This window comes from Rousettus aegyptiacus, unplaced genomic scaffold (assembly GCF_014176215.1).
Source record: "Rousettus aegyptiacus isolate mRouAeg1 unplaced genomic scaffold, mRouAeg1.p scaffold_m13_p_10, whole genome shotgun sequence".
In the NCBI taxonomy this organism is placed as follows: Eukaryota; Metazoa; Chordata; class Mammalia; order Chiroptera; family Pteropodidae; genus Rousettus; species Rousettus aegyptiacus.
In genome coordinates this window covers 66,099,679-66,113,174 of record NW_023416285.1, presented here as the reverse complement: position 1 = coordinate 66,113,174, position 13,496 = coordinate 66,099,679, and the positions used below count along the sequence as shown (strand labels likewise).

At 37.0% G+C, this 13,496-nt stretch overlaps 1 protein-coding gene across 6 annotated transcripts in view; it reads left to right on the top strand.

The window, feature by feature from the left end:
- The window catches only part of DCUN1D4 (defective in cullin neddylation 1 domain containing 4), a 65,967-nt gene that overhangs the window by 36,441 nt on the left and 16,030 nt on the right, over positions 1-13,496 (top strand). For all 6 annotated transcript variants that reach the window (XM_036227946.1, XM_036227944.1, XM_036227947.1 and 3 more), the window contains 3 exons: positions 47-117; positions 3,433-3,524; positions 9,876-9,984. In XM_036227946.1, the coding sequence (XP_036083839.1) occupies positions 47-117; positions 3,433-3,524; positions 9,876-9,984 (272 nt within the window). The remainder of the gene's footprint in view (positions 1-46; positions 118-3,432; positions 3,525-9,875; positions 9,985-13,496) is intronic.

Below are 13,496 nucleotides of genomic sequence, written 5' to 3'. Positions count from 1 at the left end.
TGTATGTGGTTAGATTTAATTGATGTAAGATTGCATTTCATTGCAGGTACTGATGATGTTGTAGGTCCTGAAGGAATGGAGAAATTTTGTGAAGACATTGGTGTTGAACCAGAAAACGTAAGTTTGACTTATGAGTTGGGTGAAATCAGCTGATTATTTTTTTTGTGTCCCTTGACAAATAAAGCAATAATAAAGAAGTAATGGTGTGTTAGTTTTTATGAGGCAATCTAAGAAATAAGTTCTAATTCTAATTTGATTTGCAAGCAAAAACTTTTTTGTAATTGGTATGATATAACGTCATTTCTTTTCTTGTTTGATTTCTTGTATCTAAAAGGTACAATAATAATGTAATTAAGCTAGATTTTTTAAAATATGAGATAGGCATGTATACCTGCAATGACAGATCAACTGGAGGACCTAGTCACAGCATCGTGTCCCTTTGTCTTACTCCATAGTTGTTCTAGCCTAATGTAGAATTTATTCCAGACTTTAAATAATTATTCATAAGGGTTTTGATAGGTTGTAATTATCAAGAATTTTTCCCAGTTCTTTCACTTCCATTTGAATTTAGCTCAAAAGTGTTTGCTTTTTAGTGTAAAGGCCCTAAATACTTACCTTAAAACATTTAATTAGAAGTTATTTTATATGGTTAATTATTTTTACCTAATTCTTATCATCACGTTATTGCTGAATATTTTTTCTTGTTTTCTCATCTTCTCTCTTACACTAGAATGAAAAATTATGTTCATACAAATACCTTGGATCATTAACCGCGTAGTTTAATATTACATTAGCCTCCAATTGAACAAATATGTCTTGTATCCTAAATGAATTTATGATCTCAAGAGATCATTGCCTTTATTCAGACTGTTTGCAAGATATCTAGTGTTTATGAACATATGCCATGCTCTTAAGGAAAACTAGGAATTGAGACTTCACACTTTTTAAAACTTTTTTCTCCTTTCCATTTCTATTCCTCTGTCTCCTGCCACTTCCCTTTAGTTACAGTTTACATTTTCTAAAGAGCCTTTGCATTGTCTTTTAACTTATTTCATGGATTTTTTGTCCTGTATTTTTAATTTTAATGTGCTTTAGTTCAGTTATCTTGATAAATTATTCAACTTGGTATAAAGGTTTGGAGACAACTGGGTCAGCATTTCGCTTGTTCTGGTTCACAGCCTAGTCGTAGACATAGAAAACATTTTGCTGACTTTAAGAAGGAGGTGTTCCCATGGGAGCTGGTGTTTTCTGAACTGGGTCCAAGAGGGGATCCAGAGATCCAGGGGACAGTAATCCACAGATGATCCCAGGGGTGGGCAGTAGGGCCAACAACAGTGCCAGAGGTGAGCAGGAGATGGGGAAGCCAGGGTCAGGCATGAGAAGGATTAGTTGAGTATTTACTCTCAGAGGTGGAAAGGCCTGTCAAGGTAGGAGGGAATACCGATGTCGATTCTACCAAAAAAAAGCCGGGGGACCGGGGGGGCGGGGGCGGGGTGGAGCGGGCGGTGGGGGGAGGTCAGCTCTTCAGAGTTTCTCAGCCCCAAACGCCAGTACTCAATAAGAGAGAACTGCTACTATTAAGCCTTTTGGGGGCAGTTATGAGTTCTTTAGCTCTCCATTTTTGTAGAAATAGGAATAGTCTTGAAATGTTGAATCACACAGATTAAAGACTAAAACACCCAATTTAGAATATTATTTTAAAGTATTTATTACTATACTTCAATTCTAAGATGCCACTAATGGAAGTTGTAGTATTTTGTATCTTCACTGAGGAAAAATAGGTTGCTAAATAAAATCTAATATACCATTAATTTTGGATACCTCCCAATTTCAGAAATGTTAACATTTGAAAAACAAGTGGCAAAATAGTTTCTAAAAGCTTGTCTTCATTGATAAGTAAGACCTTTAAAGTATTTAAAACTCTTACTTTGCCTGATATTCATAACTTATGAAATTTAAGCAGGCTTGTAAAATTCAAGCCTACTTTCATTTACTGAGGTAGTGGCAAAATCCTTTAAGTAATTAGCTTCCTTATTAGCTATCGTAAAAAAGGTCTGTTTTGTGTAAAGAAAATGTGAGTATCTGCTTTGGCAGTATAGACATTTTTCATATATAGTTGTATTTGTGTTCTTATGCCTTCACCATTTTTTTAGCTTAACAAGTATTTATAGAATTTTTAATTTTTCTAATAGAGGATTGAGTATAGACATTTTTTGAGAACATACCAAGTTTGAATTACAGAATGTGGGTTAGTTCTAGATAAATGAATATACAGGAGTCAGAATTCCAAGAAAAGCTGAGGGATGAGGAGAAAATCCAGTAATGTTTGAACATTTTGAAGGACATTTAACCTCTTTTTGGGAAATTCTTCTGAGTAGCCCACAGGTCTCTTAAGTTACCATTTTTACCCTAGTTCACAGTCATATTTTATGATGATGTGTATATGTAGAAGCATTGGTTTAATACATCCCTTGTAATATACCTAGTAATCTAGATTTTAAAAATCTAAAACACCTGGTGATTTTAAAAATTGATATGTACCGATTTAATTGATATTCGATGAAAGGAAATTTTAAACAGAGAAGAAGTCCACGTAATCCTTCTGTCACAGCACAGCCATTTCGATGTTTTTGTTTGGCACCCAGTGGGGAGCGATGGGGCCACTCCTCCTGTGCTCATTCCAGGCACAACACTACTTCAGTGGGGTGTCGGGCTCCTTTAGAGTAAAATTCCCCCAGTGTGTATAGTTGAGTTTATAAGCATCAATGCAGTTGATACAGCGCCACTATCTATGTCCCACAACACCCACCTTTTTATTTTTTAACCCTTCGTTCTGCACCTTGCTCTTTTCCTTTAGGAGCTTTTGGAGAATGTTTTCTATTTGTACCAATAGCTCTACTTCATTTGTCTCGATAGTGGCATAGTATTCCTTTGTATGGACTCTATTTAGCAAAGAAGTATTTAACTAGTCCCTTACTAATAGACATGCATTTGCTTTCAGTCATTTGCTACTAATAGCACTGAAGTAAATGTTGAATATACATCTTTGTGTACATGTGCAGGTATATCTATAAGATATAGATATAATTTTCCATAGGTGGAATTGCCACATCAATAACTGGTTTTAATTTTGATAGATACTGCAAAATTGCCCTCTGGAGAGGTTAATATACTTAATATGCTTTATACTTCCACTGTCGTGCATCGTGAGAGTTCATTTTTCTCCAAGTTGTTGTCAGCAGACTGAATTATCAAACTTCTAGATGTTCACCAAAGTGGGACTCATTTTTGAAGTTATCTTGTTCATATTTCAGTGACTAAACTACCATGAACAGAAGTATTTGGCAAGATGTTAATGAACTTAATTGCTGAAATTTGTCGTTGTGATTTGATCGGACTTTCAACTTTTTTTTTTTTTTTTTTTCCAAACAGGTAGTTATGCTTGTCCTAGCTTGGAAATTGGATGCACAAAATATGGGTTATTTTACTCTGCAGGAATGGTTAAAAGGAATGACTTCTCTACAGTAAGTCCAGAGGCTGCTCTGGTGGGGTCCCTCTCCCGAGCTGGCTGCCTCCTCCCTGCGATCTCAGTGAGCCAGGGTTGGGTAACTGGAGGAAGGACAGGGATCTGGGAAGACTTCGCCTGTGGCTGTGGGTGTAAAGACCAAGCCCTGTTTTTATATGATGAAGAGGGGAGAGCTATTATGGTTGAATTTTAGCAATTAAAAATTTTATATAATATTTTAGTATTTCTCTCTGCCCAGTAGAAATAGAGCAGCCTTTTCTCATATGTGAGCCACATAAGTAATTTAAAATTTTCTAGTAGCCACATTAAAAAAAAGTAAAAAGAAACAGGTAAAATTAATTTTAATATATTTTATTTAACTCAAAATACTATTATTCCAGCATATAATCAATAGTTAATAAAATCGGTGAACTATTTTACACTCCTTTTTCATATTAAGTCTTCAAAATCTGATGCATATTTTACATTTATGGTACATCTCAATTTGTATTAGCTGCATTTTAACTACTCAGTAGCCACCTGCATCTAGTGGGTAGTATTCTCCTGGGGTTAGAGCTTAAAAAACAAAGGCTTATAAGTATCTGGTTTACAGTTAATGGGAAAAAAATTGAGTAAAGTGTAACTTGTAAGTGAAATGGTGATATCTTCTATTTTATATATTATTTTAGTTTGAGGCAAAATTGGAACTTTATTACTCTAGCGATTAAAAAATAGTGATGATAAAGATTCTATTTGTGTTACCTGGCACAGAATAAGAAATAAATCAGTGTTTTTATGTGTTTACTTTGTGCTTGTGTGTATGTGTGTTTGCTAAGAGTTTCATTCAAGAAAACAAATTGTTCTTCTACATTATATGTTGAAAGATATGGTTGAGGTAGATGACTAAACATTTCAGATAGTACTGGAACATGAAGTGCTAATTCTCAACATAGTAACTTTGATCTAGAGTACTTGGAGTGACTTCTCTTTTTCTTTTCACTTTTACAAGGAATAATAGACATCGATTTTTATTAGCTTAAAATCAGAATTGAAATGGTTTTATGGTTTTATTTCAATAATTTTGGAATTTGTCAGCTTTAAGTATCATTGTTCATTTGTTGTTGATGATAATGCTCTATTTGCTTTGGGCTTTAGTAGTTTATGAAACCTTCTCACTGTTTTCCCATTTCAGCCTCATGGCTGAAAGGCTTAATCCTTCCTTGTGTATTTTATAAATGAGGGAACTGAGGCTCAGAGAGGATACATGATTTGTGAAAGTAAGTGACAGAGATGGAAAGAAAAGCCAAGATTTCTGATTCTTCCTGTACAACTATTGTCTGATAGCAAATGAGTTTTAGGTAAAAGCCAAAACACCCTTTTACAAAATAAACTTTTCTGTTAGTATGCTTTGGAATTTAGGGTTAAGTCTCTGAAATCTCTTTAAATTGTGTTGTGTTGGTAAACATCTCATGACTTTAAGCCATTCAACTCTTTCATTTTTTCCTCACTGCCTTTATTCCGAATAGAGTACACGGTGGCTACTCTTTTTTAAGTGTCCTTGTAATGATGACTGCATGGCCATATCAAGATTTTATTTAAGGTCTCAGAGGAGGCACCATCAACATTTTTTCAGGCATATATTCATTTGCCTTAAGATAGTATAATATTCATTTTTGCATAGTTCTAGATTGTTTTTTTACATTTGTCGTTACGAAAGAATGTTACACGATGCCAGGCCTTGCCCATGTGATTTGAGGGCCTCGCCACCTGGGAAGTGAAATAAGCAGTTTCCTAGGTGAGGTCTGCATGTATGATTGGGATTGGGGTACGGGGGACACAGCACAGGCTCATTGTTTGGGACTCTGCTTGCCAGTTTATGTGACAGGTGGCAGGTAGTTTCCTATAGAATGCTGGCACTTGGTTCTTGCAATTTAGGGTGCAATAACAAGCCTGATCTACTGTAAAGTCATTGAGGAATCTTCTTTCTTTTGTGATATGAATCTCTGAGACTGGTTTTGTCATCAATGAGGTGGAGATAATTACTCAGAATATTTGCAAGGTTCTTTGTAATTCAAAAATAGATGAATTTCATGGTTTAAGCATCACCATCCTCTCCCCGCCCCCCGCCCCAGTCTCCCTAGATTTGTCATTTGTTGAGCAAATATTTGAATGGCGGTGATGTGCCAAGCACAGTATTCTAGGTCCTGGGGAAACAAAACCCATGAATAAGACAAAGTCCATTCAGGGCCAGGGCTTGGAAGCAATGCAGGCAAAAGATCCAGAAGTAATAGGGTCACTTCTCTTTATGCTACTTGTATTAACTACGTAAGTACTATTATTGGTAAGGTATGTGCACCCAGTAAATAAGAAAACTCAGGCCCATCATTTATATGCTAAAGACACAAAGTAGTCCATTTTTGAATGATCCGTTTTGTCTCCTATTTTGGAATCTTTTTATTTTTTGCTCCTTTTTGTTTTCATTAAACCCGTCCAGTGAACTGTTTTGGACTCAAACTTGATTTAAAATGTATATAATAAAACCTGTATTTATATATACTAGTAGATTGGATTAAAATGCTAAGGTTTTTTTTTTTTAATTGTTACTATAGAGTGAGAGTGTGCTAGAAATAGGAAGCCCACTGGTTTTGGAACCAGAGTTTTGAATCAGTTTGGCCACTTCCTGAGTGTCTGTGGTAGCATTTCTAAAACCAGGAAGGTGAAGTGATAAAATGTGGTGTACCTTCGGGTACTCAGAAATCAGTCTTACACTGTCCAGAGGAGTTGCAGAAGTGGTCTCTCCAGAGCCCAGTTTTGTGAGAATTTCTGAAGAAGTGACAGTAGCTGGTAGGGAATGGCTGTCCCCAAACTCTCTAGGTCATTCTCAGTTAGAGAAGGCACAGCTCTTATTTTAACTATTTGCTTTATTTATTGCCTGTTTCAACATGTGGTTTTAAGGTTACCTCTGATGAATTATAGGGATGTTTAAGTTAAAAAAAAAAAGGTAAAGTATGTTAGAGTTATAGCTAATTTTGCATAGAACTGATGATGGACTGGGAAAATACCTTTAGTCTGCCTAAGGTGAAGGGGCGAAGGCCTTGCCCGGGTAAGGGGAGAGAACTACCTTTGCTTTTATAACCTTTGAGGATTATTGTCCTTATTTCTGTTGCTTCTGAATGGGTTTTGTGACAGCCAAACGCAAATAAGAACTGATTCCATGATATGTGTCTGTTTTTGTTTAGGCAGATGATGTGCCGTAGCAGTGTGGCACTGTTACACTGCGGCTTCAGTGAGTTTTCTTATACATGGTACAAAGAAAAGCAGGGGAAAACAGATTGAAAATATGGCTGCTTTCTGAAAAATCTCAGGCTGCTTGCTTAAACTTCCGAAGCCTGTTTCTAGGCCCTTTGTAGAACTGAGTCACCTCTGCAGATGTTCTTGTTGAGTGGCCACTAGATGGCAACCTGTGGTCCAGACAGGGTGGCTCAGCACCTTCTCCCTAGTGGGGGTCAGTCCAGAGGCTCTGCGGGGCAAAACTCCTTTTAAAGCAGATTGAATTCTTTATTGACAATATCATCTCAGACCCATGCAACTATACTTAATAGATACATGAAGTGAAAATTTTACTTTGGGCATTTTGTGTTTGACACTTCAGACGAGATCTCTGAGCATCTTTTAAGCGCCCTTTGCCAAGGTGGCTGGTGGCTGGACTCGCTCCCAGACATGTTGCAAAACTCGACATTTTGCCTTGCAGCTCGAAAAGACTTCCAGCTAGGTTATTTACTTTTAGCATGTAACAGTTACCTAAATGAGAGGTTCCTGCCCTTGAATCCATTGAAACAAACAGCTGCTCTGCTTTTCTCATTGGGCAGGGCTAAACTAACCTAGCCAAAATTTAGCCAGTATCCTGTGGTTTTGGGCTTTAACCTTCCTTTTCAGTAAAGAACAGGACCTCTACCTTATGTTTTGATGTTAGCATTCCCTCCTATTTGACCCTCCCCCATATTATTAGTCATAAAATATTATTGTTTATATATGTGGTGATAAGTCAAAGATACAGAAGAGCGCCGAATGCAAAGTAAGCCCTGCTCCCTCCTCGCATGCCGCTTACTGCTTACTTGTGTACCCTTTTTTACTCTGCATTGCCCCTCAGTCGGGTTCTGGCACTAGATCTCTAATGAGGCTATCAGTGTCTCTTTTCTCCCTTTCTAAACTCTTTTCCACAGAGATCCAAAGTTAGCTTTTTAAGGTGCTGGCCTGATCATGGTCTCTCCCTTAGTAGGAAGTGGCTTCTATTGGTTCTAGGATTCAGTAAAAAAAAAAAAAAAAAGACACTGTGGACCACAGAAACTCTTTATGGTCTGGTCCCACCTCCCTTTTAACTTCAGTTTGTACCACTTACCCTCCTCCTCTACCCAGTCTAGTCAGTGTTTTTCTTTTAGTCTTCGGACTTGCCCTGCTCTCTTCCACCAGGAGGCCTTTGCTGTTCCTTTTGTTTGGAAAGCCTCCCATCCAAAAACATCTGGTTTCTGCTTTGCTTTCAGCTCTCAGTTTACATGTTAGTCCCTCAAAGAAGACTTCTTTAATAGTCTAATTAGACTTGTAAAATAGTCTAATTTTAATCTTTTCCAAGAAAGAAGTAAAGGACATTCTAAATTGTTGTAGATTTGCAGAAATGAAACATTTACTCTAAATTTTAGCTGTTAGGCATTTTATCTCAGTGGATTGGGCACTTTTTTGTAGTTAGCTTTCAGAAATTTATTGTTAAACATAGATCAGTGCTCTATTATGAACAATATTTTAGTTTATAAAGTGTTTACAATATTTACATTGATAATACTTGTAATGTGTATTATCTATACTTGGTAGTAGGTAAAAACTCTACAGAGGAACACAAGGAAATATATCCAACACTGAAAAGCTTTAATATTTCTGGTGAAAATGGTGACTCTTGGTTCTCATTTTTAAGGGCTAGATACTACAGACAAAATTAGTTTGTAAAAATAACCAATTGGTCTGCTTCCTTAGGAAAAAAAAATACAATGTGTCACTTATTTGTAAAAATAGGTTATTATCACCAGGGCTCCCTAGAAGAATAGCTGATTTCACGTCTAGAGTAGGGAAAGTACAAGGTGAGCTGGAATGTCTTGTGCCAGAAAGTGAGGACGTCCTAAAAGACTGATGGGGATGTGTCAGAAGGAAACTAGAGCCAGCTCGAAGGGACCACTGCCCAAATGAGGACAGTTTGTGTATCAGAAAGAATAAAGACAGTAACAGATTATAATACACAAAAAAACAAAAATCCTTACATCCAGAAAATAAGAAGTAAATCTTTATAGAAGATTTTCAGCCTGTAAGTGTAAAAGCATGATGGAGTTAGAAAAATCACCATTTTGCATCTTCAAGTATAAAATCAGTTAAGGCAGCTTTCACCAGTGGATGCTAAAACCACTGGTGAAAGGTTGAGGAACAGGATTTAGAGTCTCAGGATATCATCTCAGAACCTTAACCTGAACCCATACCTGAACCCTTACTTTAATCTTAAACCTAACCCTAACCCTTAAAAAAAAAAAAAAAGATATCATCTCACAGGTTCTATACTATTGCACAAGGAGGAAAAATACCTTTAAATGGGGAATCTGGTGGACAGTACCTTAACCAAAGGAACCACCTCAGTATCACCAGTTATGGGGCATACTGATGCTATGAGCCTCCTCACGGGGTGCACTGAGGACATCACGTGTAGTGTTCTAATCGTAAGTGTTAAGGTTCTACAAAACAACTAGTCTGGCCTCTTCTAAAAAGACATTGTCAAGAAAGACAAAAAAGGTGGGACACCCTTCCAGAGACTAAGGAGATAATGACAACTAAAAGTAATGTATGAGCCTTGATTAAATCCTGGATTGGAAAGAAAAAATTAAAAGCTATGAAGAAAATTGAAGAAACAATTGGGAAAATTGAAGAAACAATTGAAGAAACAATTGCTAATGTGGATTGTATATTAGATAAGAAAGTTGACACTGATAGAAGATTGAGTGATGATGGTATCAGGGGTTTAAAGAGGGAAGTGTCATTACATTGGCAGCTTTCAAATGGTACAGAAAAGAGTGCGTGTGCAAGAGAAGAGAGCAGAAGTGTGGCAATATTCATTGTGAACCGACGGGATGGGTATGTGGGTGCTCATTTATTATCCTTTGGACGTTTCTATACATTTGAAATTTTTAAAAGTAAAAAGTATATGAAAAATTAGGTCATTATGAATGTGTTCCAACACCATAGTTTTTATTTTGTCTTTTGATATTGTGTTTTATATTACTGCCACAATTAAGAAAAAAGATCAGGTTATAATTTGCCTTTATTCTGTTTTCTCTAGATGTGATACAACAGAAAAACTCAGAAATACTTTGGATTACTTAAGATCATTATTAAATGATTCTACAAACTTTAAACTTATTTACAGATATGCGTTTGACTTTGCACGGGTGAGTTCTCTGGAGCCTATCCAGATGTTTCCCTCCCCACCCACCCCCCGCCTTTTTTTTTTTTTTTTTTTTTTTTTTTTTTGCCTTTTGAGATTTGTTTTTACCTACTACAGCAAAGAAGTTTAATAAGTTACTCCCAGGACGCTAGTTAGAATTTGTTTCTACCTATACACTTTCTAAACTAACTGATTCTGAGCAGAAATGTAGTATGTTAAGCAAAAAGCTGAAGTGGTAGACCTTTAGTAGCTCTTGTTTAGAAGTAATTAATAAATGGGCATATAATAGACACTGTTCTAAATATCTCTGGGATAATTTTGGAAAAACTTTTCATTTTCATGAAACAACAAACCCTCATCCATTGGGTTTACTAGAATAAGCTGATCAGATATAATCTGTTTTCAATTTGGGTGCTATATTGTATTTGGAAATCATTTGAATTTCAAACCTACCGTAATTTCAATAAACATTATTCTAATGTAATTTCTAATCATTTTGAAATGGGATCATCTTTGTTACATAGTGAGCCAGGTCCAAATTATGTGACAGTTGTTCTAGTGGAGTGAAATAGTTTTATTTTTCATCCCGGTCACCACGGGTAGTGAATTTGGCATCACCAGCTGGCATTGCATTCCTTCACACACAATCCACAGACAATTATACTTTCTTCGAAAACGGTGTTTTCTGTTATGTTTGTATGTTTTGTGGGTTCAGATGACTAGGCTTTCTTGACTGATTGCATTTTTTAAATGAATCCTTTATTAAAGCAGAGAACCCAGTGACAAAAAACTTGTTTTTTTCTACCACCATACAGATTTTTTTCATGTTTTACCTGCTTTGGCTCTTGTAGTTCAGCACCTAAGGTTTATTTAGTAGTGAATTCTGTAATAATACATTAGTAGTTTTCTGTGGTGTCCTCATTTGTGAATTTTTGCACTATTGCAACCTTCAAATAAAATGACAACATGCATGAAAATTTATAGATGTTAGAAATTGTATGGTAAAATTCAGATATAGCATTTTACTAAATGGCATTTGTGTAATTATATATAGAAGTGATTTGCCAGATGATTTTAGAATAGATGCTTAGTTTCTAGGATTAAATATTTTATTACATGAGGATTTTTTCCTCCTAAAGTTTCTTATTATATGAGTCAAAGTTTGTTTAGAAGCATTATACCTAGAAACGTAGGACTTATTTTCTAACTTCCCTGTTTGGGGGTCACATTTTCCCGTGTGCAGGCACCTTAGACTCAGGTTCCGTTTCACTCGTCCCGGCCTTGCATCCCACCGTGGGTCAGGCTCCTTTGGTCGCCTCTCTCGGTGCTTCTCGCTGGTTAAGGCCCTGTTGCTCCCGGCCTGTGCTGCTGCAGTAGCCTTACTTCCACATTTTTTCACTTCTCGTCCAGCATTCTCATCAGTAGGTTGTCGTTCATCTTTTTCCAGTCTCAGGGTCACCAGCTCTCCGGAGCCTTCAGCACCTTCCCTCCGCCTTATGCCAACACAGTGTTTCACCGCGTGTGTGGTGCAGCTGCTCCCACAGCAGCTCTGCTGGGTGCCCTTAGCCCACTTCACAGAGGAGGACAGTGGGTCCCAGAGAAGTGGAGAAATTGGACCACGGTCACATTGTTTGTCAGTAGTAGACCCAGGACCCGGGTTCTGACTCCAGGTCTGGTCTGCGGGTCAATCCAGGCTCTCACAGTCAAGTCCCAGGCTCCCTTTCTCACGCGATTATCTGCGACACCTGTGTTGTGGTGAAGTTGAGTTACCTGTTCACTGAGCCTGCCGCCTGCTGCCTGTCTTTTTGGTAGTTTCTACTTTGTCTTTTGTCACTCTGGACCCCCACCTAGAGCCCTATGTCATGTTTCTGGGCCCAAGACACACACTTCCACTTTCACACGGTCTCACCAGCTCCTGTCCTGGAGGGATCATGTGCCTTCTCTTCCATGGGACTCCTGTCTCCTCTAGCCTGGCTGGGGAGCTCAGGTAAAGGCCTTAATTTTATCTGCCAGGTTAAGGGATGATGTGTTTTCTTTCTAGATATCCCCCGTAGCAGCCAGCAGAGTTCTTTGCTTTTAGGGAGAGTATCAATAAATATCAGTGAATTAAGCTGTTTTACATAATAATAACAGCCACCATTCAGCTAAAATATGCTGTAAGGTGAATTTGTTATTGAATTCTTTTTTGTTTTATTTGTTTAGCCCTATACTGCAAGTTTCAAGATAATTGTGTTTTCATTCGCTTTCAGTTCAAAATATTTTCCTGTTTACCTTGTGGTTTCTTTTTTGAACCATTGGTTATTTAGAAGTGTGTTTGTGTTATTTTCCAAGTATTTAGGATCTTCCAGGTAATCTATTTTATTATTGATACCTAGTATAATTTCTGCTGTGGTCAGAGAACATATCCTGTATAATTTAAGTCCACTTAAATGTATGGAGGCTTGATTTATAGTCTAGAATATGGTCTGTTGGGATGAATGTTTTATATGTACCTGAAAAGAAGGAATATTCTATTTTGCTGCTGTGTAGTGGAGTGTTTTATAAATGTCAATTAGGTCAGGTTGGTTGATTGTGTTCAGTCTTCTGTATCCTTATTGATTTCTGCCTACCTGTTCTGTCAACTACTGAAAGAGGAATATTGAACTCTCCAACTATAATATTTCTCCTATCACTTCTGTCATTTCTTTTGTTTCATGTATCTTGAAGCTCAGATATTAGATTTAGATACATTCAGTACTGTTATGTCTTCTTGAAGAATTGACTGTTTAACATTATGAAATGTCTCTTTATTTCTGGTAATGTTACTTGTTCTGAAGTCTACTTTGATACAAATGTAACCACTCTAGATTTCTTCTGGTTAAAGTCTTCAAAATATGACTTTTTCCATTTTTTTTTCCTCTTGGCTTTGTTGAAATATATTAGACAGTTAATTGCTTTTATTTATATCGTGCAATTCAGTGAGTTTTTTTTTTTTTCCAATTATAGTTGGCATACAATAATATACCAGTTTCGGTTGTGCGGCATAGTGATCAGAGATCCATATAACTTGCAAAGCAATCACCCCACTCAATCTAGTACCCTCTTCCCCCTTACATATTCAGTACAACATTATGAACCGTCTTCCCCATGCTGCATTCTACATCTCCATGTCTAGTCTGCAACTATTCATTTGTATCTCTTAATCCCTTTGACTTTTTTCACCATCCTCCTCAAACCCCCTTCCATCTAGTAGCCCTCAAAATATTCTCTGTATCTATGAGTTTATTTCTGCTTTCGTTGTTGTTGTTCTTTAGAGTCCGCATGTACATGAAATCATGTGATATTTGTCTTTCTCTATCCCACCCATTTCATTCAGCACAATACCCTCTATTTCCATCAAAGCACTATCTCTTTCCATCCCCTTCCTTTTAGTCTGTGTGTGTCTTTTAATCTGAAGTGAGCCTCTTGTAGGCAGCATATATAGGGGTCTTATTTCCTTATCCATTCAGCCACTCTATCTTTTGGCTGGAGCACTTA